Source organism: Streptopelia decaocto, assembly GCF_964273445.1.
Source record: "Streptopelia decaocto genome assembly, chromosome: 25".
NCBI classification, from domain to species: domain Eukaryota; kingdom Metazoa; phylum Chordata; class Aves; order Columbiformes; family Columbidae; genus Streptopelia; species Streptopelia decaocto.
Window position 1 is genome coordinate 3548796 of NC_138680.1, and position 24992 is coordinate 3573787.

The window sequence follows — 24992 nt, forward strand, 5'->3', positions numbered from 1 at the left end:
TGCTCAGATATATATATTTTTCCCTTTTTTTTTTCCTTTTCCTCATTTTTCCCCTCCTCTGGAGGGTGTTTTCGCTATTCCCGAGCTGGCTGGGAGGATCCCGGTCGCAGCAGCCGCAGGCACCGGCATCACCGGGTACCGCGATCCCACCGGCATCCTCTGTCCCACCCGGGGCCGCCTGCCCTGCCGGTCCCTGCCCTGCCGCCCCCCCCCCGCCACGGCCAGGTAAGAACCCCACGGACATCGTGTTACCTTCGCGGGGGGAGCACCGGCTCAGCGCGGCTTGGGGACGCGGTGACACGGGGTGTCACGATGCGCCTGCAAAGCCCCCGATGCAGGATGACACCCCACCCCCCCCCCCCAAAAAAAAAAAAACGCCTCCGCCGGGCGCGGGGACGCTGTCCCCAAATTGGTGACCTTCTGCGCTGCCTGAGGGTGACGGGGGATGACACGGGGGTTTGGTGGCTATGGGGGGGGCTGCGAGGCTCGCCGCAGGGCGCTGCGCTGCGCCTGCACCCCCCGCTCTGCGCACACGGGGGGTGCGCGCCCACGGGTGGGTGTCCCCGTGGGTGCCGAGTAGTGTCCCCCGCGCCCCCCACGCAAAGCCCCCACCCCGCAGAGCGGCTCCCCACGGCGCAAGGGGGCGAGCGCAGCCCCGGCCGCGGGGGGAAACTGAGGCACGGAGCGGCGGCGGGCCAGGGCGAAGGCGGATCCAGCTTTTCGGGTGCCAACCGCCCGTGTGCAACCCTCCCCTCTCCCAGCACTCCCTCCGCTCCCCTTGTTTTTCTTTCCCCACCCGATATTGAGCAAACCCCGAAACACCCGCTGGCAACCGGCCGGGGCCCCGCGGCACCTCGGGGGCCCCCGCGCAGCAGCTTTTCCCCGGCCGGGCTTGTTTGCTGCCGGCTCCCCGCTGCCTGCTCCTGCCTATTCCTGGCTACCGGCTGCTTTTCCACCCCGGTGCCATCTGCTCCTGCCGCGGGGGCTCGGGCGCGGGCGGCCGCCCGCTTGGCAGCTGCCTCCGTGGGCAGCGGGCACCCCCGCCACGCTCGGCACCCCCAAAACACCCACTCGGCACCCCTAAAACCAAGCTCAGCATCCTGGGAAACCACCCTCAAAGACCCCCCCGGTCCTGCCACCCTTTGCCCGCAGGAGATCAGCCCCTCCGGCCATGGAGCTGCTTTCGACCCCGAAAAATATCGAGATCAACAACATCACCTGCGATTCGTTCCGCATCTCTTGGGCCATGGAGAAAGGGGACCTGGAGAGGGTCACCCACTACTTCATCGACCTCAACAAGAAGGAGAACAAGAACTCCAACAAGTTCAAGCACCGGGTGAGCCGGGGAGGGGGAGATGCGGGCCCCCCCTTCGCAGGGAGAGGAGAAGGGGTTTTGGGGGGAAATCGGGATTATAACCCATTCCAATGCTGATTTGAGGCCAAATTCCCCCATGGGACGTGGCTGTGGAGGGGATCGGGATGCGGACCGGGGTGTCACCGACCCCCCAAGCCCCCGCGGGGAAGCGAAGCTGCAAACCTCTCGCGCTCCCCCTCCCCTTGGATGCGAGTCACTAATTCAGGACGTTTTTAGCAGCGCGGTTGCCAGGGTGATGCTATTTAATGTTTAACAGTTTTTTTTTCCTTTCCTCCTCCCCAATAATAAGGGGGGGTGGGATTTTTTATGCTTTTTCCCCGTGTATCTCCCGGCTTCAGCATCCGCCGTTGCCACAGAAACGGCTCTGCACTGCGGTGCTGCTTGGTGGCCTATTGACACCGCGAGATGCCACCGTGAGCGGGGGGTCCCTGCGACCCCCTGGGAAGGGACCCTGCGGCCCCCATCCCAGTAACAGCTTTGCTGGGAGCTATTTGGGGCTGGGAGTGATGGGGCAGTGGGGGGTCAGCACGTGGCTTTGGGGGTGTTTCGGTGCCAGGCAAACGCCGGCAGAAGCACCAACGCGGGTATTTTGCAGCGTGTGGTACCCGGCAGCATCCCCCCGGTAGGGATGCAGCGGTTGGCGGGGGGGATGGCCACCTGCCTGACCCTCACCCCTTGTCACACAGGATGTCCCCACCAAACTTGTGGCCAAGGCGGTGCCGCTGCCCATGACGGTGCGGGGCCACTGGTTCCTGAGCCCCCGCACCGAGTACAGCGTGGCGGTGCAAACGGCCGTCAAGCAAAGTGACGGCGAGTACCTGGTGTCCGGCTGGAGCGAGACGGTGGAGTTTTGTACCGGGGGTGAGCACGGCAGCGGGGAGGGGGCGGCCGAACTGGTGCTACCGGGACGGGGAACCGGGAGAACCGGGGGCGATGGCGGGAGCTTGCACAAGCCGGGCGGGTTGGAGCGGCAGCTGATGAGTGGGAGGCGGGAGGTGTGGGGAGGGATGGGCCGACGGGGGGTGGCGGGGAGGGATGGAGACGCCCTGATGTCCTTGTCCTCGTCCCCAGATTATGCCAAGGAGCACCTGGCCCAGCTGCAGGAGAAAGCCGAGCTCATTGCCGGCCGCATGTTGCGTTTCTCCGTCTTCTACCGCAACCAGCACAAGGAATATTTCCAGCACGTCAGGTACCCCCGTCCCCAATCTCCCACCCCTCAATCCTTACCCGGAACGCATCCCCTGACCCTGTGTGTGTGTGTGTGTGTCCTTCCTCCTCCCCCCGGCCCCCGCGCACGCAGGATGCACTGCGGGAACGTGATGAAGCCGTCGCTGAAGGACAACAGCGGCAGCCACGGCTCGCCCACCAGCGGGATGCTCCACGGCATCTTCTTCAGCTGCAACACCGAGTTCAACACCGGGCAGCCCCCCCAGGACTCGCCCTACGGCCGCTACCGGTTCCAAATCCCGGCTCAGCGCCTCTTCAACCCCAACACCAACCTCTACTTCGCGGACTTCTACTGCATGTACACCGCTTACCACTACGTGGTCCTGGTCCTGGCGCCCAAGGGTTCCTCGGGGGATCTATTCTGCCGGGAGCGTTTGCCCCAGCTGGACATTTCTTCCAACAAGTTCCTGACGTGCTGCGTGGAGGAGGGCGAGCTGGTGTATCGCCATGCCCAGGACAGCATCCTGGAGGTCATATACACCGAGCCGGTGGACCTCAGCCTGGGGGTGCTGGGGGAGATCAGCGGGCACCAGCTGATGAGCCTCTCCACCGCCAACGCCAAAAAGGACCCCAGCTGCAAGACGTGCAACATCAGCGTGGGGCGCTAAGGGGAGCGGGGGGCGCGGGCAGGGCCGGGCAGGGGGACGGGTTTCCCCCGTGGACGATGCTGGGTTGAGGACCTGGATGGGTGCGGGGGGACCCGGCCGGTGTAAATAGCGGCGTTGCGGAGCCGGTGGGATGCTCGCCCGGCGCGGAGGCAGAGCCGGTACCGCTCTGCGCCTGGAGGGAGGAAGCCTTCATCTCCTGGACTGGTTGACCAGCATCATCCTCGCTGGCCTGAGCCCCTGCAGGACCCTCTTCCTCCCCGATGTCCCCTGCATCCCCCCAGTCCCCTGCACCAGGGTTTGCATCCCCCCCCCACGGCACAGCTCCCGGGGAGCCCCGGCCCTGCCAAGCTCCCCAAACACCTCCAGGGCTTCACGGGGAGGCTGGAGCCCCCCCCGGTTTGGAACTACTCCCTTGGATGCTCATGAAGGGCTCCCCCCGCTTTGGGGCTGCAGCCGTGGTGCCCGTGTCCGCAGTGGTGTGGGGGACAGCGCGGTGTCCCCCCCGTGTCGTGCAGCGCTGTGCCGTGTTCGCTCTGCTCTCGCCATCGCTGTGCCGCCCGAACCCCCGGCCCCGCAGCCCGGGGGCGGCCGGAGGAGCCGGGGTTTGGGGGGGCTACCCCTCCGTCACCCCCCCAGCATGAGCCGTCGGCAGCATGGGCCCCCCCGGCTCCCCGTCTCTGTGTACCCCATGCACGCTGTAACGGTAGAACAACCCCGAGCATCCCTGTGCTGTGCTGCCGGTGTTATCAATAAACTGTGTGCGGTCGCCGCTGGCCGTGTCACCATCCTCTGTCCCCCGCTGGGACCCGGGGAAGTGGCTCCAGACCCCAATCTGGCTCAGGGAAAAGGGGGGGGACAGGGCTTGGGGGCGAATAGGGGGTTATGGGGGGATGCTGTGGCACCGAGGCCACAGCCATGGGCACCTTCCCACCATTGCCACGCTGCAAAACAAAGGTGCGGGGGGAGCACCCACCTGCCCAAATCAGCATCCGGGGGGGGCTGCGGGGTCCCCACAGCACCCGCGAGGGACCCACTGTGGCTTCTGCTTTTGGGAGATGCTCATCAGCAAATCGCAATTAGCTGATTGCTCCTTGGGGAGCCCCAGGGCCGGGGGTGCAGCAGGGTGCTGGGGTGCTCCCCACACATCCAGCCCCATTTTTGGGTGCTGTTTCCCTTGCGGGGGGGGTGGAAGGAAAGAACTGTGGCTGCTCCCCCCTCCAAGTACAAGGGTATTTTATTGATTTCATCGGTACAAGACAGAGACAGCACCTTGTGTGTGTTGGGCTCTTCCCGGTTACTGGTTTGTACATTCAGAGAGCTGCGGTCGGCTCAGCCGGGGGGGACCCTGCTCGGCGCCCCCCCCAAGCTCCGGGGGGGCAGAGGGGACCCCCCCTCTGCCCTTGTGCCCCCGTGCGAACGTGTCTTGAGTGCTGAGGTTTGGCTGTGTGCTCCTCTGTGCAGTCTGTGCGGGGCAGAGCTCCCCCCGCCTTCCTCCCTGCCCTCCTCCTCCTCCTCCTCCCCTGCCCATGCAGGGGCATTGGGACCCCCCCAGGGCCCTTATTTCTTCGTGTGCAGCGTGTCCTGGAACTTGGTGCTGGTGTAGCGAAGGTGGAAACCCTTCTTGTTGATGGTGTCGTCCGAGTGGAAGCGGATCATCACCGAATCTCCAGCGGAGTAAATCTCCTCCGGGGGCTGCCGGGGATGGGGGGGAGAGGGATGCTGAGGACCACGAGCATCCCTGGGATGCTGAGCATTTTTTGGGGTGGGGGGGATTGTGATGGGGAGGGTGCAAAATCATCACACCCCCACGTACAACCCCAAAATGCCGGGGAGTTCTCAGCACTGCTCTTGGCTCAGCATCACCCATCACCCCTTATTTTTTGACCCATCATCCCACCCCCAGACCCCCCGCTCACCCCGGAGCCGCAGAAGCGCCCGAGCCGCGGGGCCGTCCCGTCGTAGCCGTCGAACAGCTCCATGTAGTCGTAGCCGCAATCGGCTTCCTCCTCGATCTCGAAGGTCTGGAAGATGAGCTCCACACCATAACCCTCCTCCGCCATGATCACCCACTCGCAGTCCGACCCCCCGGGGTAGTTGTTATCCCCAAACTGGGCGTGGGAGTATAAATCCTTGGTCTTCACCTCGGCGTGGACCTGGCCCCCGCATACTGGGGGGAAAAAAGCAAGAGGGGATGGGGTTTAGGAGGGTCTATGGTCACCCTGCATCACAGTTGCCCCCAGTCCCACGGTGGTACCTGTGGCGTGGGTGGCCTCGAAGCCCTTTTTTTGGACGGAGTTATCGGAGACGAACTTGAGGAACATCTTGTTGCTGGAGGAGACGAGGGGCTCGGGCTCTTTGGCCCCGCAGAAGCGGCCGAGCGCGGGGGCTTTGGCGTCTTTGCCGTCGTAGATCTCCAGGTGGTCGTAGGCGCATTCCTGCTGCGCCTCCACGTCCAGCTCCGAGAAGGTCTATGGAGGCGATGGCCGAAGCGCCGGCGCTCAGAGGGGACCCCCGTGCCGTCCCCCCGCTCCTCGGTCCCCTCCCCATCCCTACCAGCTTGATGCGGTGTCCCGGCGTGGTGCTGATGGCCCAGGTGCACTCCTTCTTGCTCGGGTACTTATCGGGCCAGTTGGGGCTGGTGATGGTCCCCGAGGTGGATGTCACCTTATGGTCACAGCCGGCTGTGGAGAGAGCGGGGGGTGATGGATGTGGGGGGGTCCTGTTGGGGTTGGGGGGGGATTTGGGGCGCGGACCCACCTTCCTTGCAGTCGTGCTTGTTGTCGTGCAGCACGAAGCCGCTGCGGCACTGGCACTCGTAGCTGCCGAAGGAGTTGAGGCACTCGTGCTGGCAGCCCCCGTTGTTCTTGGAGCACTCGTCCTTGTCTGCGAGAGAGCAGAGGCACCGCGGCTGAGCCGGGGGGACAAAGCACCGTGTCCGGCATCCCGGCACGGCATCCTGGCGTGGGATCCCGGCACAGCATCCTGGCATGGGATCCCGGCACAGCATCCTGGCATGGAATTCCAGCACAGAATCCCGGCACAGCATCCCGGCACAGCATCCCGGCACAGAATTCTGGCATAGAATCCCAGCATGGTATTCCAGCATAGAATCCCAGCACAACATCCAAGCATGGTATTCCGGCACAGAATCCGGCACAGAATTCCAGCACAGCATCCCGGCACAGAATCCCATCCTGGAATTCTAGCACAGCATCCTGGCACGGAATCCCGGCACAGAATTTCGGCACGGAATCCGGCACAGCATCCTGGCACAGAATCCAGCACAGCATCCCGGCACAGCATCCTGACACGGCATCCGGCACAGCACAGCCCTGCTGGTCCCCAGCCCCACGCAAGCGCCTCCGGCCATCACCAAGCAGCTCCGCTGTCCCTTGCCCAAACCAGAGCAGCCCCCACGGGTGGGTGGGTGGGTGGGACGGGTCCTCCTCTCCCGGGGTCACCCATGGGGACAACTGTTACCTGCTGGCGGTACGGACGGGGAAGGCAGAAGAACACACAGTGACAACCAAAAGATGCACAAGAAAGAGCAGGACGCGGGAGTCCCTCTTTACTCATCGACAGGGAAATGTCACAGACACGGTAAAAATCGGGGGAAAAACAAAAACAAACCCAAAAGCACCGAGGTCAGCTGGTCAATGACAAAAACAACGGGGACAGGGCTTAAAACCAATTAAAAAAAAGTTAAAAATATTAAAAATAAGGCCAACAACCAGTTCTGTCAAGCAAGGGGCTGCCAGGGCCGGCGCCACGGCTCGGCTGGGCTCGGCTTGGCTGGGCTCGGCTTGGCTGGGCTCGGCTTGGCCCCGGCGCAGTCCCGCGCGGCACCGGGACCGCGGCGTTCCTGAGAGAGATGGGGGGAGCGGGTGGGGGGCTCAGGAGGGGCCCCGCGGCCGCTTCTGCAGGCGGAACTTCAGGCCGGGGGGGCGAGATTTCGGGGGCTGCAGCTGCTGCTTCTTCTCTGCAAAGAGAGAGAAAGGAGAAAAGGGGGGGAGCGATGGGGGGAGCGGGGGGCGGTGGGGGCGGCGGGGGGACATGCAGAGCGGCAGCGGGGGGAGCAGGCGGGGACCCCCCGAACCCCTCGTGCAGCCGGGGCTCCGTGGGGAGGAAGAGGAGGAGGAGGAGGCGGCGTGGCTGGCTCCGGGAGGATGAGGATGCGCTTTGGGTGGGTTCCTGAGGGGCTTTTGGGATGGGAATGGCAGCAGAAGGGTTTGGGGTCACCCAGAGCAAGCTGTGTCCCCCCCGGGCTGGCCAGACTTACCTCCCAGCACCCACCACCTGCCCCAGGTCCCTATTGCTGGTGTCTCAGGGCTCGCCAACGCCCCCCCAGAGCCCCTGTTTTGGGGTCAGGGCAGGATGCTCCACAGCCCATCACCCCTCCTTGCTCCCCCTCCCCATGGCGTGATGGTTTTGGGGGGGGAGAAGCCAGCAGCAAGCGGGTACCACCCACCCGAGCATCCCTATCCATGCCAAGCCTGTCCCCAGCACAGGGGATGCTGGAGAAGAGCATCCCTTAGCAGCAGTGAGGGGGGGTCCTGCCCATTTCCCGCCCCCCAGCCCCCTCGGAGCAGCCCCAAGCCCCACGGCCACCTCTCAACCTGCCGTCTCCTAGATCTGAGAGAGAAAGCGAGGCGAAAAAAGCTCATTTTGGGGATGGGAAGGGGCTTCGGATGGGCCGGGGGGGGCTCAGAGCAGCTCCAGCACCAGGGGGACGGAGGGAGCCTGGGGGGGCGAGACAAGAGCGGAGAGAGTTGGCAGAGGAAAGAAGCCCAACCGGGTCGGTGTCTTTAGCAAATCCTTTATTCTAACCAGCGTGCCGTGCGCTCACCGTTATCCCGCCGTGCATCCCGGACGGCTCCGGGCTGGCTCACCCCCCCCACAACCCCCGTCACCCCGCTACAGACCCCCCTGTGCACCGGGGGCTTGGCAAAGAGCCGGCGGGGGGGACACACATACCTGGGTGCCAACACCGTGGCGGAATCCGTGTCAACGCATCCTTACGCGCGAGGAGGAGGAGGAAGGGGCCACATCTTCAGTGTGTGGGGGGGGACATGGGTGCCTGGGGGGCCAGGCTGCCCGTGCGGGGATGGAGCTCAGAGACCCCCCGCAGCTAAAAAATGAGCAGCACTGATGCTTTGCTCAGGGCTGGCTGGGGAGCGACCCCGGGGGGGGGACCCTGGTGTGGCCAAGTCCTGCTGCCGGGAAAGCCCGAGACCTGCGTGGGGGGAGACAGATTGGTGGTTTGGGGTAACAGCAGCCCCCACGGGACCCCCCCGCAGGAGGGAGAGGAGAGGGAGGAGCCCGGAGTGGGGCGACTCACCCGGCTGCCCCGTGGTCCCGCTGGGCTTTCCCGGGTCTGGCTTTGCTGGAGGGCACCGGCTCCCGATGGCTGGGCCACCTTACTTGCCTTGGTTTTAATTTGAAATAAAATAAAGCAAAGACACTCTCCCCCCAGCCTGTGGGTCTCTGCCGCCCCGGGAAGCCCGAGGGCTCCTGGGGACGGTGGCTCCGGCCACGTTGCCACTTAAAAACATCCTGATGGGGCCAAAAAGCAGTGGGACGGATGAAGTGCTGGCGGTGCGGTCCAGCCCAGCCCGGCCAGGACGTGCTGTTGGCCACTTGCTGATGTCCAGGGTGTCACAGCAGCCCGGGGACCAGCCCCAGGTGACGCTTGGCCGTGGCCAATTGTGCGTTTTGCTCCGTGTCCCCATCCCCATCCGAAAGTGCCACCGTCTCCTGGGGGGGTGGCCCAGGAGAGGAGAGAGGACCAGGGATAAGCAGGTTTTTGGGAGGAGGGACCAGTCCGGAGACCTGAGGCGCGGTGGGGGCTGGATGCCGGTGTCCCCCCCTGCCTGGGGTGCGGGGAAGCCGGTGCCGTGCAGCGCAGCGGGATGGAGCGGGGGCAGCAGCAGCAGAGCGGGGGCATCGCCGTCCCCCCATGGCAGCGCCCAACGCGGGGGTGCAGTGCCCAGACCCCCCCAGGGCTGGGCACATCCCAGTCCCCAGTGCCTTGTCCCCCTGCTTTTGTGGGTGCAGCCGGAGCCCAGCACCCAACCACTGTTTGGGGACCCCCCAGTGTATGAGGTAGGACCAAATTGCCCCCCAAAATAGGGGAAAAAGCCTTGAGGAGCAGCAAAATGTGCTGCTAGGGGGGCTGCTGGAGGCTGGGGGGGTCAGACCCCAAGGATGCCCCTGCGGCTGGGTGGGATGGGGGGGCTGCACCCCTGGCGCGGGCAAGGGCAGGCGTTAGCGGCGGTTCGGGGGGGTTGGCAGGGGGTGCCCATGCCGGGGTCGGGCAGCTCTACCTGAGAAGAAACGGGCTTTAAAACCCTTTTTGGAGACGGTGTTGTCGGATTTGAACTCGATCCTCATGTTGTTGTACTGGGAGGTGATGACGTCCGGCTTCTCGGCGCCGCAGAACTTGCCGTGCAGCTTGGAGTCGGCCGTCAGCCCGCTGCGCACCTCCACAAAGTCGTATTTGCACACCTGGGGTGTGTGGGGGGAGCAAAGAGATTAGGGGGGGACACAGGGCTGTGCCACCCCCGCAATACCCCGGTGGCATCGCGGGGGGATGCGGATGGAGAGGGACCGCTCCGGATGGACTCACATCATTGCCCTCGGTCTCGAAGAAGTCGAACTGCAGGGAGATGCGGTACTGGGTGGGGGCCACCAGCTGCCAGATGCAGTTTTTGTTGGGGGGGTACTCCTTGGGCCACCCCGGGCTGGTGATGGAGCCGTTGAGCTTGGTGAGGAACCCTCCGCAGGCGGCTGCAGGGCGGCAGGTACCCAGTGCCCATCACGTCCCCGGGATGCAGGATGCTGCGTGGGGTGTGTGAGGGGTGGCAAAACGGGGGGGGCTCACCCTCGCAGCGGCGTTTGTCGGACGCCAGCTCGTAGCCGGGGTCGCAGGCGCATTTGTAGCTGCCCAGGGTGTTGATGCAACGCTGCTCGCAGCCGCCGTTATTGGGACGGGAACACTCGTCCACCTCTGGGAAGGGACAATGGGCTGAGTGGGGCTGCCGGCCCCCCATACCCTCACAATGGAACACCTCCTACCTTTGAAGAAGTTGACGGCGAAACCCGCCTTGTTGATGGAGCCGTCCGAGACGAATTTCATCCAGAGCTTGTTGGAGGTGCTCTTGATGTCGTCGGGTTTGTCGTAGCCACAGTAGCGCCCGATGAGGCTGCTGGACTCGCTGCTGCCGTCCCGGATCTCCAGGTAGTCGTAGGCGCAGCTGTCGTGCCGCTCGATCTAGGGGGGTGTAAATCAGCGGGGGGACACGCCGCTTTGTCCCCAGCATCCCCAAACCCTGCCTGCCCCTTTCCTTATGCCCTTATGTCACCCATCAGTGAAAAGAGCCAGCCTGCTGCATGGGGAAACTGAGGCACGGAGGCAGTGCAGACAGATGCGGGCAGCAACAACCCCAAGTGCATCCCGTGCGGTGTATTGGGTCACAGAATCACAGGTTGGAAGTAACCTCTGGAGATCATCTAGTTCAGCCCAGGGTCGGGGAGACGCTGTGGGGAGATTTCCCAGGGAAATTGGGGGGCACGGCAAGGCAGGGGGGGGACGCTCACCCACCTCAAAGGACTGGAAGGTCAAGCCCACGTGGAAACCCTCGGAGACGGTGATTTTCCAGATGCACACCTTGCTGGGCCGGTAGTCGTCGGGGTAATTGGGGGACTGGATGTGCCCGTTGTCCTTCTTCACGTCCCCCCCGCAGATGGCTGGGAAGGAGGAGAAGCCGCCTGAGCCCCCCCCAGCCCCACCGCCAGCCCCGTGTCCCCCCCCAGCCCTCCCCTACCTTCATAGACGGCGAAGAAGCCCTTGCCCACCCAGTTGCTGCTGCTGCGAAATTCAACCCAGAGGCGGCTGTCGGTGGAGATGATGGGCTCGGGCAGCTTGTTCCCGCAGAACCTGCCTGGGGATGAAGGTTTGCTGGGCTGCCGCCGGCCGGGCACCCTCCTCTTCCTCACCACCACCTCCCAGCGCCCCCCCGGCACACCCCCTCCCCACCGGCATTCTAAAGGGAAAGCGATTTTCCGTCCGTTTTATAGAAAACGGTTGTTTCAGAGCGCGGGGGTCAACTGGGATTTGGGGAACACCCAGTTCATGGCCATGGGACCAAGATAGTGGCACATCCCCCGGATCAGTTTCACTGGTGTGTCCCAGCAAACTGGGAGCCCCGTACACCCCAATAACCCCTCCGGGGGTGGTTCCTCCCCTCCCCAAGGCTTTGGCACATCACAGGCAGGGATACAGGCAGAGGGGAGCCCCTGCCCCGCTGCCTGCACCCCGAGCATCCCCCCGTTGGGCAGGAGGTGCGGGCAGCGCCGCCGGGCAGGCTGAGAGCTCCCGGTTTGGTTACCTCGCAGCGTGGCCTTTCTCCAGAACCCGTCTCTCACCTCCACGTAGTCGTACCAGCACAGCCGGCTTCGGTAGAGGTCCAGGGTGGTGAAGTTCAGGATGATCTAAAACCGGGGAGAGGGGGAGAAAAGCGTGGGGTGAGCCCCCCATGGCACCCTGCGGGGTCTCTCTGTTGGGTGGTACCCGGACCCACGGTGATGTCTGGGAGCATCCCCAAGCCGGGGGATGCTGGGGTTAGAGGAACCCCAAAAAAAGGGTATTAAAAGATGGGGTGAGGAGGAAGAGGAGGGTGGGAGGAGGCGGGGGCCCTGTGCGCAGCGTCGGCGGGCGGTACCTTCTCTCCGGGGGTGACGGAGATCCTCCAGACGCAGTGCATGTGGGCAGAGTAGCCGTTGGGGAATTCGGGGGAGGAGAAGTTGCCCTGGCTGTCCTGGAGCGTCTCCCCACAGGCTGCCGAGGGGGAAAAAGTGGGGGTCAGACCCCCAGCAAGCCCCCGCTACGGGTGGCATTGGGTTCGGAGCATTCGCTGCTCCCACCCCTCCTTGTATCCTTTTACCATCCCAAGGACAACCCTGCAAAAATAACCCCCAAAAGCCCCAAACTGCACCTGGGGATGCTCCTGGCTCCCCAGCACCCCCTCGCAAGCACCAAACCCCGGGGGGAGGACCCCCCGAGATCATAGCCCTGGTAGGGGCAGGTTTCCGCGGCTGGATCCGACCCAGCGTCACCATCTGGAAGCCACATGATGCCGCGGCCACGGCGCACGGCACTCGGCTCCGGCTGTCGTGGGGCCAAGGCGGCCGCCCCCCCACCTCCCACCCGGGGGGGGCCGCGAGATGAAAGGTGAAACGTTCAAAAAAGGCGGCTTGAAACCTGGGCTCGTTGCCTTTTTTCCCCTCTTTACAGTGGAAACAAAGGGAAGGGAAAGCCAGGCTGCAGAAGGACTTGGTTTTTAGGGGGGGGGATTTCTTTTTGGGCCTTTTTTTCCCCTCCTCTAACTAATGACATTTCCTGCTCGCTCTGGCAGCCCCCGAAAGCGGCACGGCTGGCTGCCGGGGCCCCTCACAAAGGCGTCCCTCTTCCAGGCTGCTAATTAGTTGCTGGAATTAAGCAGGAGCGTGTGGGAGCCAAACTCCTTGCAGATGTTGCCAGCGCAGTCCCGGAGCACGTGCCTGCAGCTGTGGGGGGACTCGTGCCAGCGTCCCCAACACCCAGAGCGATGTCACTCCTCATGGGCCGCGGTCCTCGGAGCCATTCGGGGTGCTGATCCATGTACTGGTTGTGCTGAGCATCCCTGGATCTGCACCGGCCCCGTGCCTCATCCAAAATCCTCCTGCTGTTGGGGTGGGTTGGAGGATGCTCTTGGAGGATGCTCTGCCCTTTGAGGATGCTCTTTGGAAGATGCTCTTTGGAGGATGCTCTTTAGAGGATGCTCTTTGGAAGATACTCTTTGGAGGATGCTCTTTGGAAGATGCTCTTTGGAAGATGCTCTTTTGGGGGATGCTCTTTGGAGGATGCTCTTTTGGGGGATGCTCTTTCGGGGGATGCTCTTTGGAGGATGCTCTTTGGAGGATGCTCCTTTGGAGGATGCTCCTTTGGAGGATGCTCTTTTGGGGGATGCTCTTTGGGGGATGCTCTTTCTTTTGGGGGATGCTCTTTGGGGGATGATCTTTGGGGGATGCTCTTTCCTTGGACAATTGGGAGGAGAGGGTGGCTGAGGATGCTCTTGCTCCCACGGGCATTGTCTGCAGCTCACCAATGCCTTGTATTTCGCTTCTGCTCACAAACACCCCAGAAAAGCACCGTGGATGGAGAAAGGCAACATGCGTGGTCCTTGTGGGGGCATCCAATGGCAAGGAGAACCCCAAAGAGCATTCTTCCACCAGAAACAGGGTTATCCTTCCTTTGCCAGGTTTTGGGGTGAAAGCAGAGCCATTTCCCCGCAGACACATCCCCATTCACGCACCCCCCATCCGACCAGCCCGCCGGCAGTGACACTCACCCGGGCAGCGGTAGAGCTTGCGGGCCTGGGCGATGTCCCCTTTGCTCAGCCGTGTCCTCTGGCCGATGGCGGGACGGACGCCGTTCACGTCGTACTTGGGCAGGATGGTGTCGAGGAAGATGCCCCTGGGGCGAGAGCGGGCAGAGGCTGGAAAGCGCCGGGGCTGCTCCCGCCAGCGCCGGCGGGAGGAGGATGCTAAAAACAGCCCGGCTAATTAAAGCCTGCGGGCTGGTGAGTCAGCGGGGATGTGTCCCCGACAGAGGTGACAGCGGGGACAGCAGCATCCCTGGCAAGCGATGCCGTGGGGCTTCATCCTGCTCTGCTGCAGATAGGAGCCTTGCTCCAAGCGCATGAACCCCGTGCTGAAGTACCACCGTCCCCTGGTGCTGGGGGCCTCGTGTCACTGTCCCCAGTGCTGCGGGGGGGACGGGGACCTGGGGGGAGCCACCCTGTACCTGGAGAAGGTGTTCCTGGCGTAGTGCATGATGCTGTCAAAATCGTACGTCTCGCCCAGCGACTCCACCTCCTCCGGCTCCATCTTCAAGAAGTTGTACTCCTGCCCTGCGGAGGGACGGGGACATCACCGGGGGAACCCCATGGCAGGGAGGATGAGGATGAGGAGGAGGAGGGAGGCTGGTCCCTACCTGGCTGGATGTTCTCCCGGATGATGGAGACGTGGTCATCGCGGTCGGGGCGCGTGTGCTCGTGCCAAAACCCGATGACGTGGCCCAGCTCGTGCACCACGATGCCAAATTTGTCACAGTTTTTGCCGATGGAGATGGCCTGGGGTCCCCCGCCTCGGCGGCCCACGTAGGAACAGCACCTGGGGGGGAAGGCGGGTGGCACTGGGTGAGCTCTGGCTCTCTGGGGGACACAGTCACCCCCTTGCCACCGCGCACAGCCCCTTCTGGGGGAAAACCTCCTCCTCCCCAGCATCTGCTTGGCCGGGGCCGTGTCCCGGCGTGTGAAGACGCCGAGCTCTTCCAAACCCCTGTTTCCTTTGGCGTCGGTCCCGCTGTAAGCCCAGGCTGGTGCCGCGCCACCGACCTCAGCAACAACACCTCCCGTGTCCAACCGCCCGCGGGGACCCGACCCCGGGATGTGTCCGTGTCACCTCCCAGCCCTCCGTGACACCGAGCAACCCGAGCCGGGCGGTTGGTCCCGGCCGCGGTGCCAAAACACATCAGCCGAGCATCCTAATGAATGAACCGCCGTGCTCCCCATTTGCAGCGCAAAAGCCAAGGGGTGGGGTGGTCCTGGGTACCAGCACGTACCCGCAGGGTCGGTAGGTGAAGACGATGTAGCTGTCCTCGTCGTTGCGCTCCAGGAAGGTGACGCAGGTGTGCTTCTCCCAGTGCCGCATCGCCTGCCGGAAGATGGCTCGCTGGCTGCCTGCGGGAGGGCGGCGGGGACCGTCAGCCCGGCGCCGGGGAAACTGAGGCACGCCGGGGACGGAGCGGCACCCCCCCGGCACTCACCGCTGAAGTTGCCGCTGATCACGTAGGGGATGACGCCGTCCGGCCACACTCTCTCCGGCCGGGACGTGGCGGCGCGGCGGCTCCGTCCCCGTTGCCGCCCGCGGCCGCGCGGTTGGTGGCCGGGGCGCGGGTTGGGGCGGGTGGCGTTGCTGCCTGCGGGGTGGTGGGGGGGTGATTTTGGGCAGCCCCCCCCCACCCTCAAAATGGAGGTGGCGGGGAGGGGATGGGATGGCGGCGGTACCTGAGGAGTTGGTGGGCAGGCGGGTGACGGTGTGATGGGCCAGGTCCACCACCCGCTCCACCTGGAAGAGCCGCAGGTCCTCCTCATCCAAGGCGATGTCCCCCAGGAAGGCAGCTGTGGCGGGGGAAGGAGTTTTGAGCCCCCCTCACTCTGCCAGGGGACCCCAAAGCCCATTGGGGCTGGGGTCTCCATCACCAGCCTCTCCTCAGCTCCTCCAGACCCGGCATAGCCATGAAGATGAAGTCAAGCCCTTCCTCCTCCTCCTTCCCTGCATCTGGGGGCCGGGAAGAAGAGCGAGCGCGGTGCCCCCCCTGCTCCCCAGCCCGCCGTGCCGGCTCCCCCGGCAGCTGGAGCCAGCCCCGCGCCGACATCTGGTTCGCATAAAGCCCGCTCCATCAGCTTTTAGTGTTATTATTTGTGTTGCAAAACTGCCTCCTTTTTTTGTTTTCCCCTTCTTTTCACTTTGCAAAAACCCCCACGCTGAGCTTAGGGACCCCCTTCCTGCCCCCTGAGCCCCGTGCGAGCTCCAACAGCCCCGGGATGCTCCGGTGACCTCCGAGTCATCTGCCACCGCCGAGCGCTGCCATATGTCCCGGGAAGCTCCCGCTGCGCCCGCGGGAACCGAGCTGGCCGAGGGGCGTCCGTCTGTCCGTCCGTCTGCCGGGGCCAGGAGCCCCCCCAACAGCTCCCGTGGCGTTTGGGGGTGCAGAGATGCTTCGGCATCACCGAGCCGGAGGACATAACCCTGCGCAGCCCTTCCTCCTCCTATAGCGCTGCAAGACACGGCTCCCGGCTTCGGCGCTTGGCCGTCGCCGAGCCCCCGGGGACCCATTTCTTTGCGGAAACGCGGCGGTTCGGGCGCGAGGGCTGAGCTGAGGTCAGGCCGGCCGCCGTGCCAGCGCCTCTGGATGTGGCTGCTGTGGGGCGGAGTGGGGTCTGTCCCCACGTTTGGGGGTACCTGGGGTGACCCCCAGCACCCCCAGAGCTCGCCCGCCCCAGTGGTGGGGAGTGGGGTGTCCGGAGCAGCTCGGGGGAGCGGCGCCAAGTCTGTGCTTTGAGCAATTAGCAAGTGGGTCCCAAAAGAGACACTAATTACGAAAGCAAGGCGGGACAATGAGGATAACCCTGGCAGGTCCAAAACAACTGGCGTGGGGCGAGACGAACACCAACTCCACCAGACCCCGCGGCACCGAGCCCAAACCCCGCTCTGCTGGTGCAAGAGCCACATTTTGGGGTGGAAGAGCCACATTCTATGCCTGTCCCCAGCACCCCAGCAAAGGAAGCCCCAGGGTGGGGAGCAAACCTCGCGGTAAAGCCAAGGGAAGAGCAAACAAGCCGGGGCCGGCACCTCCCCTGGCAATGCCGCGCCGCTGGCACGGCCAGGCTGCAATTTGAGGGCAGAGCGGAGGCAGGAGCCGTCCCCGGCGTCCCCACACCCGCCCGGGGCCGGGAGAGACGTGTCCGAACGGGCAGTGCGGGGGAGGACCAGGGAGCGAGGACGAGCATCCCGTGCCAAGAGCTGCATGGAAAGACAAGGGAAAGTTAAGCTCGCTTACAGCCCAGCAAGCGCCGGCGGAGCCAAGTGATATAGAAACCATATGTGAGGGATTTGGGATACGTGAGAGAGCCGGGCAGGCCAGCGCGGGGACGTGGGGCTGCTGGCCCGGGCGGTGCGAGGCAGCGGGGCTCCCCCAAAAATCCCCATCCTGGGCGGGGAAGGTGGTTTTGCTGCTCCCCGAGGGGACGGAAAGCCGTGGGGTGGCGGTGAGGGGGGGTCCCGGCAGCCAAGCCTGTAAGGACACGTTGGGGACGAGCCTGAAGAGTTGGGGTGAGAGAGTTCCACGTTGTTTTAGGCTCTGGTTGTGTCCACCTCCTGCTCCCTCCCCGTGCATCATGGTGACACATGGAGGGGTTTTTGGGGGGTCTCCGCTCACCAAAACATTGTGAACCTCCCAAAGGGGCTTCACGGGAGCCACTGCCATGCTGCTGTCACTGCCCCTCCCCAGTTTGTGCCACACCAAGCCAGCATCCCCCCTCCAAGGTGGAGGGGACACCCTGCAAGCGGAAGGGCACTGGCCGTGGTGGCAATGGGGACAAAGTCTGAGCTACGGTGGTGCCAGCGGGGAGGACGCGGTGCCAGCAGGACACCGGTTTCAAGGGCAGGCACCGGCCACGGGGACACAATGACCCCATCGTCATCCCCATCGGGCAGAGAGGAACGGGGACGGGACAACCCCCCCCCAGCACCCAAAAAACAACGGGCTGTTCGGGACCTGCCCACCGAGCTCTTCCTCGCCCCGCAGCCAGGAGATAACTCAGCCCTCCGCTGTTGTTTGACGTTTTGTGTGCTGTGTTTTCTTTCGGGTTCTTGGAAAGGTGACGTAACCCCCGGGGCTGAAGCTTTAGACAAACAAGGTTTTACATTCGGAGCCGGGCCAACCCCTGCGGAACCCTGTCCTGATGCTACAGGCATGTCACGGTTTGGTCATTGTCCCTGTGGGGTCCCTCCGTCCCCCTCGCCAGGGATGCAGGGGCTGCTCAGCATCCTTTACACCAGCAACCAGGGGAGGGGGGTACCCATGGGTCTGACCTCTCCTGCATCACCGGGATTTTGGGATGAACCCAACCTTGGACTCCACCAAGGTTGCGAACCATGTAGAAGAACAGAATAGAAAAGATAACCCACGGGAAGAGGCCGGGGCGCGAACACGATGTTCTGGTGAGCAGGCAAAAGCAAACAGAGCGGCGGGGAAGCCTTGGCAGGGGAGGGCGGCAGATAAACAGGGCGAGATTGAGTTCCAGGTCAGTCTGGGGCGAACGAGCCTCCGTGAGCGGTGCCGGACGGGAAGGACCCTTGTCCCCGTGTGGCTCCCGCTGGTTGTTGAAGCGACACCGGGCAGGACAGGCTCCGGTGGCTCTGTCAGGACCAGCAGCATCCCCTGCCCCGGAGCAAAGGCTCAGCTCAGCTTTTCCTCACCAGCTTAGCAGCTCTGGCCCAGCTGCTGCGAGTCCTCGTGTGATGTGGAGCCACGAGCATCGCTCCCGGTGCAAGGGGAGGGTTTGGAGCACGCAATGGAGCTGGGAGCAAACTGCTCTGCCCCAACCAGGGACACAGGATGGAGGAGGGCGGTTTAATAGGTGCATCCCGGCCTCAGACCTGAGCTGCCGGGTCGTAAAGCCACCGAGTCACCGGGGCAGCACCCCGCAGGCTCGGCAGAAGCCGGTAAATATGTGAGGAATGCTCCTCGCGCCGCCCCTCGCCCCCGCACGCCAGCCCAGCTGCGCCCGCGGCGAAGCAAAACACACCGGGGCCACGGCGAGAGGAGCGGGGACCCCGCTCGGATGGGCTGGGGGGGTCCCCACGGCCTCGGGGGTCTGTTCTGCAACGGTGGAAGGATGCTGAGCATCCCGGGGCTGTTGGGATGGGGGGCAGCCCCCCACTGCCACCTCCTGCTGAGGTCCCCGCAGAGACCCCAGGGACAAGACGCAGGACACAGAGGAGTTGAGCTGGATCCCGTCCTCCCCCCGGCAGCGGCGCAGCCCCTCTCCCGGTGCCCCTCGGTGTGCGAGGGAGCAGCCAGGCTGTAAACGCCGGGGCGAGGAATATTTGCTTTCCCAGAGCACCTTCCGAGCGGCGCAGCAGGCACAAAGCAGGAATTCAAACCTCGGCGGCCAGGCTGGGAGCCAGGTCAGATCGCAGCCCCGCTGCAGCCGTGGGGGGAAACTGAGGCACGGAGGGACAGAGCTGGTCAGCACCAAGGGAAAAGCCCCCGAAGAGCCACTCGTGGCACAGAGACACTGTGTCCCCCCCCCCTGCTGTTTCCTTGTCCTAGCCGGTGCTTTTGCAAGACCTGAGGCCGCACCAGCACCGCGCACCCTCCTGCCCGCATCCCTGCCCTGGGTGCAGGCAGAAAGCACAATTCAGGCAGAGATGCTAAAGTATGATGTCTAAGGCACAGTGATGATCCCTGTCCCCAGCTCCCCTCCTGTCCCCTCTGTGCACCCCTCCGTGACATCCCGCTCAGAAGCATCACCCGTCTCCGCTTCCCTGGGCATCCAATTCCCCTCCCCAGCCCTGGGAATCGGGGTATGAGCCCTTTGCTGGGCGACGCTGCAGCGTAGCGTGAAATAAGCCCCGTGGAGCCCGGCCTCTAATAAACACATCCCCTGGCAGCAAACGGCTTCCAGCTAATTAACGTCCGGGAGTAGATCGAGGGATGAGGAGCGATGGTTTGATCACTCCAGGGGAGGATTTTTCCTTCTGCTCCTCTTCCGTGACAGCAAACGGAGGAGAAAGGCTCCTCCGGGGCTCGGTGCGGAGGATGCCAAAGCTCAGGCATGTCAGAGCCCCCGGGAAGGAGCGGGGGCAGAGCTGGGGGGCTGTGTGGGGGTAACGGGGCTCTCCCTGCCTCCCCAATGCAGGAAAACACAGCCCGGGCCAGCAGCACCGGTCGCTGCTGAAAGGGAGAGCGGCTGGAGAGGAAAATATTTGCAAACGGCTCTGCCAAGGGGACCGGGGGGGTTGTTGTTAAATTCCCCTGCGAGGAGGGGAGCCCAGCGGGGGCTGGAGCCCGTTGGGGATGGGGACGCTGCCCGACACGCGGCTCAGCGCACATCGGGTGTCACAGCAGGACGGGACCCTGGCAGCGTCACTGTGCCCGTCCCTGGCGCTCGGTGCCGGCTCTGCCAAGGATCACCCGCTCCCAAGGGCTCCCAGACCTTTGTGTATCTGCCCCAGAGCTCTGGCTGCAAACATTTCCCCCCCCGCCATGCTTTTATTGCTCAATCCTCTCCCCACCAGCCCTCCCCAGGCGCGGATTAACTCCTTCCAAAGTTTACTTGCAGCTCCCTGGCCGGGCTGCATAAACCCTCCTGCAGCTTGAGAGATGGGGGGGATTTTTCTCATTGCCTTTTGCATGTGTTCGGAGGGGGGTTTGCCATGCAAAGTGCCCCCGGACAGGTGGGACAACACGGGACACTCGGTCTCCACAGCTCAGGGGGATGCAGGGAGATCCAGGAGGATGGATTGGGATGCAATAGGATGCAGTGGGATGCAACAGGATGCAGTGGGATGCAATAGGATGTAGTGGGATGCAATAGGATGTAGTGGGATGCAGCAGGATGCAGGGAGTGTAATAGGACGCAGTGGGATGCAATAGGATGCAATGGGATGCAGCGGGATGCAATAGGATGCAGGGGGTGCAGCGGAATGCAGCGGGATGCAGCAGGATACAGCTTTCCTTCCCTGCCACGATGCCAGAGACCTCCAGCAAGCCTGCGGGTGACCAGAATGGCACGTTCTTGCCCAGAAAACACCCTTCATGGCACAGCCAAGACGAAAAGTTTGGGGAAAACCACCCGCGGGCCATCCCCTCTCCTTTCCCTGTATCCCTCCCGGCTGCTTTGTTCTCTCTGGGTCCAGCCGCGGCTCCCCAAGGCCGCTCCATCCCATGTGTTTCCCAGCCCCGGATAAAGCCTCAGGAAACGCCGGCACCCCCCTCGCCGCGACCCGCCGGCGTGAATCAGCCGCCGAAGGGTTTCCCAGGAGCCGGGAGGGGAGGGCAGCGACGGCGGGCGGGCGAGCGAGCCCCCCGACCCCGCCATGGCACCCCCGGCCCCGCCGGAGCGCGCCGCCGCGCCGAACGGGTGATTACACAAAGATAAAGCAGATCCCGGGATCGGGCTGGGATTTCCAAGGTTCCTGCGCTGTCCCGAGCCCTGAACCGCAGGCCTCCCGCCGGCCCCGGCTCGGCGGGTGCATTTTTTTTTGCCCTGCATGAATAAGTGACATATAACGGCTGGAAAATATTTTTGGGCAGCCTGACAAGTGTGACTGCAACCAGTAGCCTCCGCTTGACTACGCCTGGAAAGTGTAATCTAGGTGAAACCCAGGCAGCCGGAGCCAGAGCTCCAGCACGGCTGGGAAGCTCGTATGCCCAGGGAGGGGGGCTCAGGCCCCGCAGCCCCATCCATGCATGCGATGTGCCCCACGGCTCTGCCATCACCCCATGGATAGATGCTGAGCCCCCACAGATTGCACAGATTCCCTCTGCAGAGCTGCGCACCCCCATATCGCCCTCCCCACGAGTGTGCGCAGCAGGGTGACAGCAAACCCATGGGGGACAGAAGCACGTCAGCCCCACGCTTAAGCCAGGCACCCCCAAAAGCTGCATGTGGGGAGCAAAGTGTGCTGCACCCATGGGTCCCGGCTCCCGCAGCCAAATTGCTCAGCAACCCCCCAGCTCCAAGAGCAAACACTGGGGCCGGAGATGTTTGCTTAGAAGCACTAAGTAAGCTCTGCAAACACCACGAGCCCCATCTGAGCTGCTCAAATGCCCTTTTGCGGATGGCAACACGAGCGGGATCCGCGCCGGCGGTGCCCTGCTCACCGCCGGGCACCGGGATATCCTGCTGACCGGGTAAAGGGAAACCGGGGCCACGGTGAATTCCTCCCTCGGGAGGCTGGTCCAAGGGCCGGATCTCCCAGAGATCCCGTTTTTTTGGCATCCCTGGAAGAGACGCGGCGGCACGGGCGGCTCTGCCGAGACGGGGATGGCCCGTTGGCACCGATGGGTGGTGGCATCACCGGGGTGGCCGCGGGCAACCGTCCTGAGCGGGCAGGCGGCCTCAGGATACCTCTGGCATGAGTTGTGCGGAAGAACCCAAATTCCCGGCGTTTTCCCTCCCCGTGGCCGCGCTGGCGGCGAGGCCTCGGCACTCAGCTGTTTCCGGGGCAAGGCGGGGGGGGGGGACTCGCCACCCCAAAACAAAAGCAAGCCACCGTGTGGCTCGGGGGGATGGCACGGGGGGTGCAGACACCGAGCAGCCCCCACTGCTGGATCTCAGCATCCCGGTCCTATAGACCCCAACCGGGGTGCGTGGCAGGGCCTGATCCCCCCACCCCAGGCTCCTGGGGAAGAGCTGCCGTAATTGCATTAGTCACATAAGGATCTTGTAAAGGCAGGCAGGGAATGGGGGGGAAACAACCGCCTCGCCAGCCCCGGGACCCGGCGGGGGTCTCGGGATGTGTGGGAGCAGGGTGAGGAGGGGGGACGGTTGGCAAAGCCACCACTAATTAGTTGGGTTCGTCTCTCCCACGCGGCTGGATGGAGCGGGAGCGGAGCGGAGGCTCCAGCCGGCTCTGCCCGGACAGTTTTGCAAGCCTAGCTGTTTCAGCCCGGGAGGGCAGGAAGGGAAGGATTTTTGGCCAGAAAAAAGCCCTCATGTAGACAGAGTTATATCAACAGACGCCTTCCAGTGCAGACAATGCCATTAAAGAGAAACGTGATCCTCCAGCCAGCACCCACCAGACCCAAGCCCTCCACGCTCCATGGGTGTTCCTCCTGTGCCTCAGTTTCCCCCTTCCCCCCAAATCCTTCTGTCCCCTTTGTTTCACTTTGGGACAAGGAGACAGCCCCCCCGCAGCGCCCAGCTGGCTCCCAGCTCTCCCAAAATCTCCAGGACAGCTCAGCAACCCCCCGACCCAGCACAGAGAGACCCCAGCCCATGGCAAAGCCTGGCCCGGCTGTCCCGGGACGCTGCAGCCCCGGGGAGGGGGCAAAGAGCTTTCCCTGTCTGCGGTTTGGGAGAGAAGGAGAAAGCCGGGGGGGGCACAGAGCGTTGGTCCGGCTGGGGGGTGGGCTGGGGTGGGGGCTGCCCACCGCCTTTGACAGCTGCCGGTGCGGGCAAAGCTGGGGGCAGAAAGCGGGGCGCTGGGCCAGCCCCCCCCGAGCCGCTCCCCACCCTAAGTACAACCAGATGCATCCCCGAGCGGGGCCGGACGCTGTGTGTGTGTGTGTATGTGTCCCCCCTTCCCCCCCAAAATAAACCCGGCAGCGGGGAGCGCCCGGACCGGCGCGGGAGCCAAGTTTCCCCCTTGCTAAAGCCCCGAAGTGTGGAGTTGTGCGGGGCAAACTCACCCTCGCTAAGCGCAACTTGCTCACACTCACTCACACTCACTCACTCACTCACACTCACTCACACCCCCCCACCGCGCTCCCCTTTGTTTGCCCGCCCGGCCCGGCCGTTCCCCCCGCTCCCCGGGGCTCCGCATCCCCCCGGCTCCTACCGGCTTTGCAGGGGTCCTTGTAGTCCAGGGGCTCCGCGTCCTCCTCCTCCTCCTCCTCCAGCACGTCGGAGTAGTCGGGGAGGCGCAGGGCCCGGGGCAGGAGCAGGCAGGGCAGCAGGCAGGGCAGCAGGCAGAGCAGCCCGCAGCTCCGCAGCCCGGCCATGGCTCCGCGGGCAGCGGGCGGGCAGGGGAGGGCCGGCGGCTCTTTTTTTTTTTTCCCTTCTTTCCTTCCCTTCTTCGCTCCTTTTTTTTTTTTTTTTTCCCTCACTCTCTCTCTCTTTTTTTTTCTTTTTTTTTTTTCCTTTTTTTTTTCTTTTTTTTTTTTTTTTTTAGGGAAATGAGATCTGGCGGGGGCGGGTTCAGGCGCGGAGCTCGGCCCCTGCAGCCCCGGGCTCAGGGCTGGGAGCGGGGCCAGCGCCGGGGGGGGCGGCGGCGTGGCTGAGTTGTTACCGAGGACCCTGCCCCCCCGCAGCCCCCGGGCCCGCTCCTGCCCCCGGGCGTACCCTCCTCGTCCCGGGCTGCACCCTCTAGTCCTGTCCCGTACCCTCCAGTACCAATCCTGGCCCCCTTATGCCTGCCCAGTATCCCCCAGTGCCAATTCTACCCCCTCATCCCCACCTGGTACCCCCCAATACCAATCCGGCCCCATTATCCCTGTCCAGAATCCCCCAGTACCAGTCCTGCCCCCCCATCCCCGTCCATTACCCCCCAGTACAAATCCTGCCCCCCCATCCCCTCCGTTACCCCTCAGTGTCAATCCTGCCCCATTATCCCCATCCAGTAACCCCAATACAAATCCTATCCCCCCACCCCCTCCATTACCCCCCAGTACCAATCCTGCCCCTCCATCCCCGTCCAGTATCCCCAGCATTAATCCTGCCCATCCTGCACCCCTCAACCTCAGTCCTGCACGCCCTCCTGAGCACCCCAGCCCTGCACCCCCCAAACGCCATTCCTGCACCCCGTGGTCCCAGCCTTGCACCCCACAGCCCACATCCCCCAGTCCTACACACCCTCCCACACCCCAGTGTCCCACTCTTGCACCCCACATCCCTGTCCTGCATCTCCCAGTGCTGCACCCCATATCTCCCAGTCCTGGAATGGGATGAGCACCCCAGGATTAGGAGAGCACCCCAGGGTGCCCAGGCAGCCAGGTAGGGAAGAGGCAGCTGCCAGCCCTGGCTGGGCCACGTGGCTGCGTGTGCAAGCGTGTGTGTGCACACATGTGCAAGAGTGTGTTCACACGTGTGCACGCGTGGGCCTGAGGTCTCCAAGTGACACCTGCTGTCGCAGCTCCGGGGATGTCACCCCACTCACTGCCATCTGCCACCTCCCAGATGCCCACCCTGGGGGGCTGGTGCAGGGGGTCGGGGTGCCTGCATCCCCCCCAAGCCCCGGGAGGGAAATGGGGTCCATCCGCCCTCTCGCCACTAGATAGAGCTCCAAGTTCAGCCTGGCTTTGCCCTTCTGCCTTGCACCCTTTCCTGTCCCTTGTCTCCTTGGCATGTCCCTTATCCCCTTGGCATGTCCCTCCCGCACATCCCAGCCCCAGCAGGCGGGATGGGGGGGCTGAGCAGGGTCCCCCTGCCCACTCTCGCTGCTCCCAA

General features: G+C 64.0%; 2 protein-coding genes across 4 annotated transcripts; one reads left to right on the top strand and one right to left on the bottom strand.

Moving 5' to 3' along the window:
- Positions 1-1171: 1171 nt before the first annotated feature.
- Positions 1172-3210, top strand: PHYHIP (phytanoyl-CoA 2-hydroxylase interacting protein; the record flags this gene model as incomplete). Its single annotated transcript, XM_082072640.1, has 4 exons — positions 1172-1336; positions 2062-2236; positions 2447-2564; positions 2676-3210. 4 exons carry the CDS (start codon positions 1172-1174, stop codon positions 3208-3210), a joined length of 993 nt encoding a protein of 330 aa, XP_081928766.1.
- Positions 3211-4426: 1216 nt separating this feature from the next.
- On the bottom strand, positions 4427-23947 carry BMP1 (bone morphogenetic protein 1). 3 transcript variants are annotated; one of them, XM_082072438.1, is made up of 20 exons: positions 23386-23945; positions 15318-15431; positions 15077-15229; positions 14873-14990; positions 14243-14421; positions 14054-14159; positions 13599-13723; positions 11931-12046; positions 11598-11700; positions 11034-11150; positions 10811-10956; positions 10285-10480; positions 10091-10216; positions 9836-9996; positions 9534-9714; positions 5968-6093; positions 5764-5891; positions 5465-5678; positions 5127-5377; positions 4427-4902 (listed from the first exon to the last, which is right to left on the bottom strand). In XM_082072438.1, the coding sequence occupies exons 1-20, from the start codon at positions 23546-23548 to the stop codon at positions 4768-4770; spliced, it is 2958 nt and encodes a 985-aa protein (XP_081928564.1). In that variant the 5' UTR covers positions 23549-23945; the 3' UTR covers positions 4427-4767. The 3 variants fall into 3 exon arrangements, with proteins under 3 accessions (XP_081928564.1, XP_081928565.1, XP_081928566.1); XM_082072439.1 differs by lacking the exons at positions 15318-15431; positions 23386-23945 and having other exon boundaries at positions 14873-14964; positions 15077-15217; XM_082072440.1 differs by lacking the exons at positions 4427-4902; positions 5127-5377; positions 5465-5678; positions 5764-5891; positions 5968-6093 and adding an exon at positions 6745-7189 and having other exon boundaries at positions 23386-23947.
- Between the last annotated feature and the right edge of the window lie 1045 nt (positions 23948-24992).

Coding starts and splice junctions, on each gene's coding strand:
- BMP1 (XM_082072438.1), bottom strand. CDS start 23,548: ATGGCCGGGCTGCGGAGCTGCGGGCTGCTCTGCCTGCTGCCCTGCCTG. Junction 15,432..23,385: donor CAAGGACCCCTGCAAAGCCG/GTAGGAGCCGGG, acceptor CCCCCGCCACAG/CTGCCTTCCTGGGGGACATC. Junction 9,715..9,835: donor TCGAGACCGAGGGCAATGAT/GTGAGTCCATCC, acceptor CACACACCCCAG/GTGTGCAAATACGACTTTGT.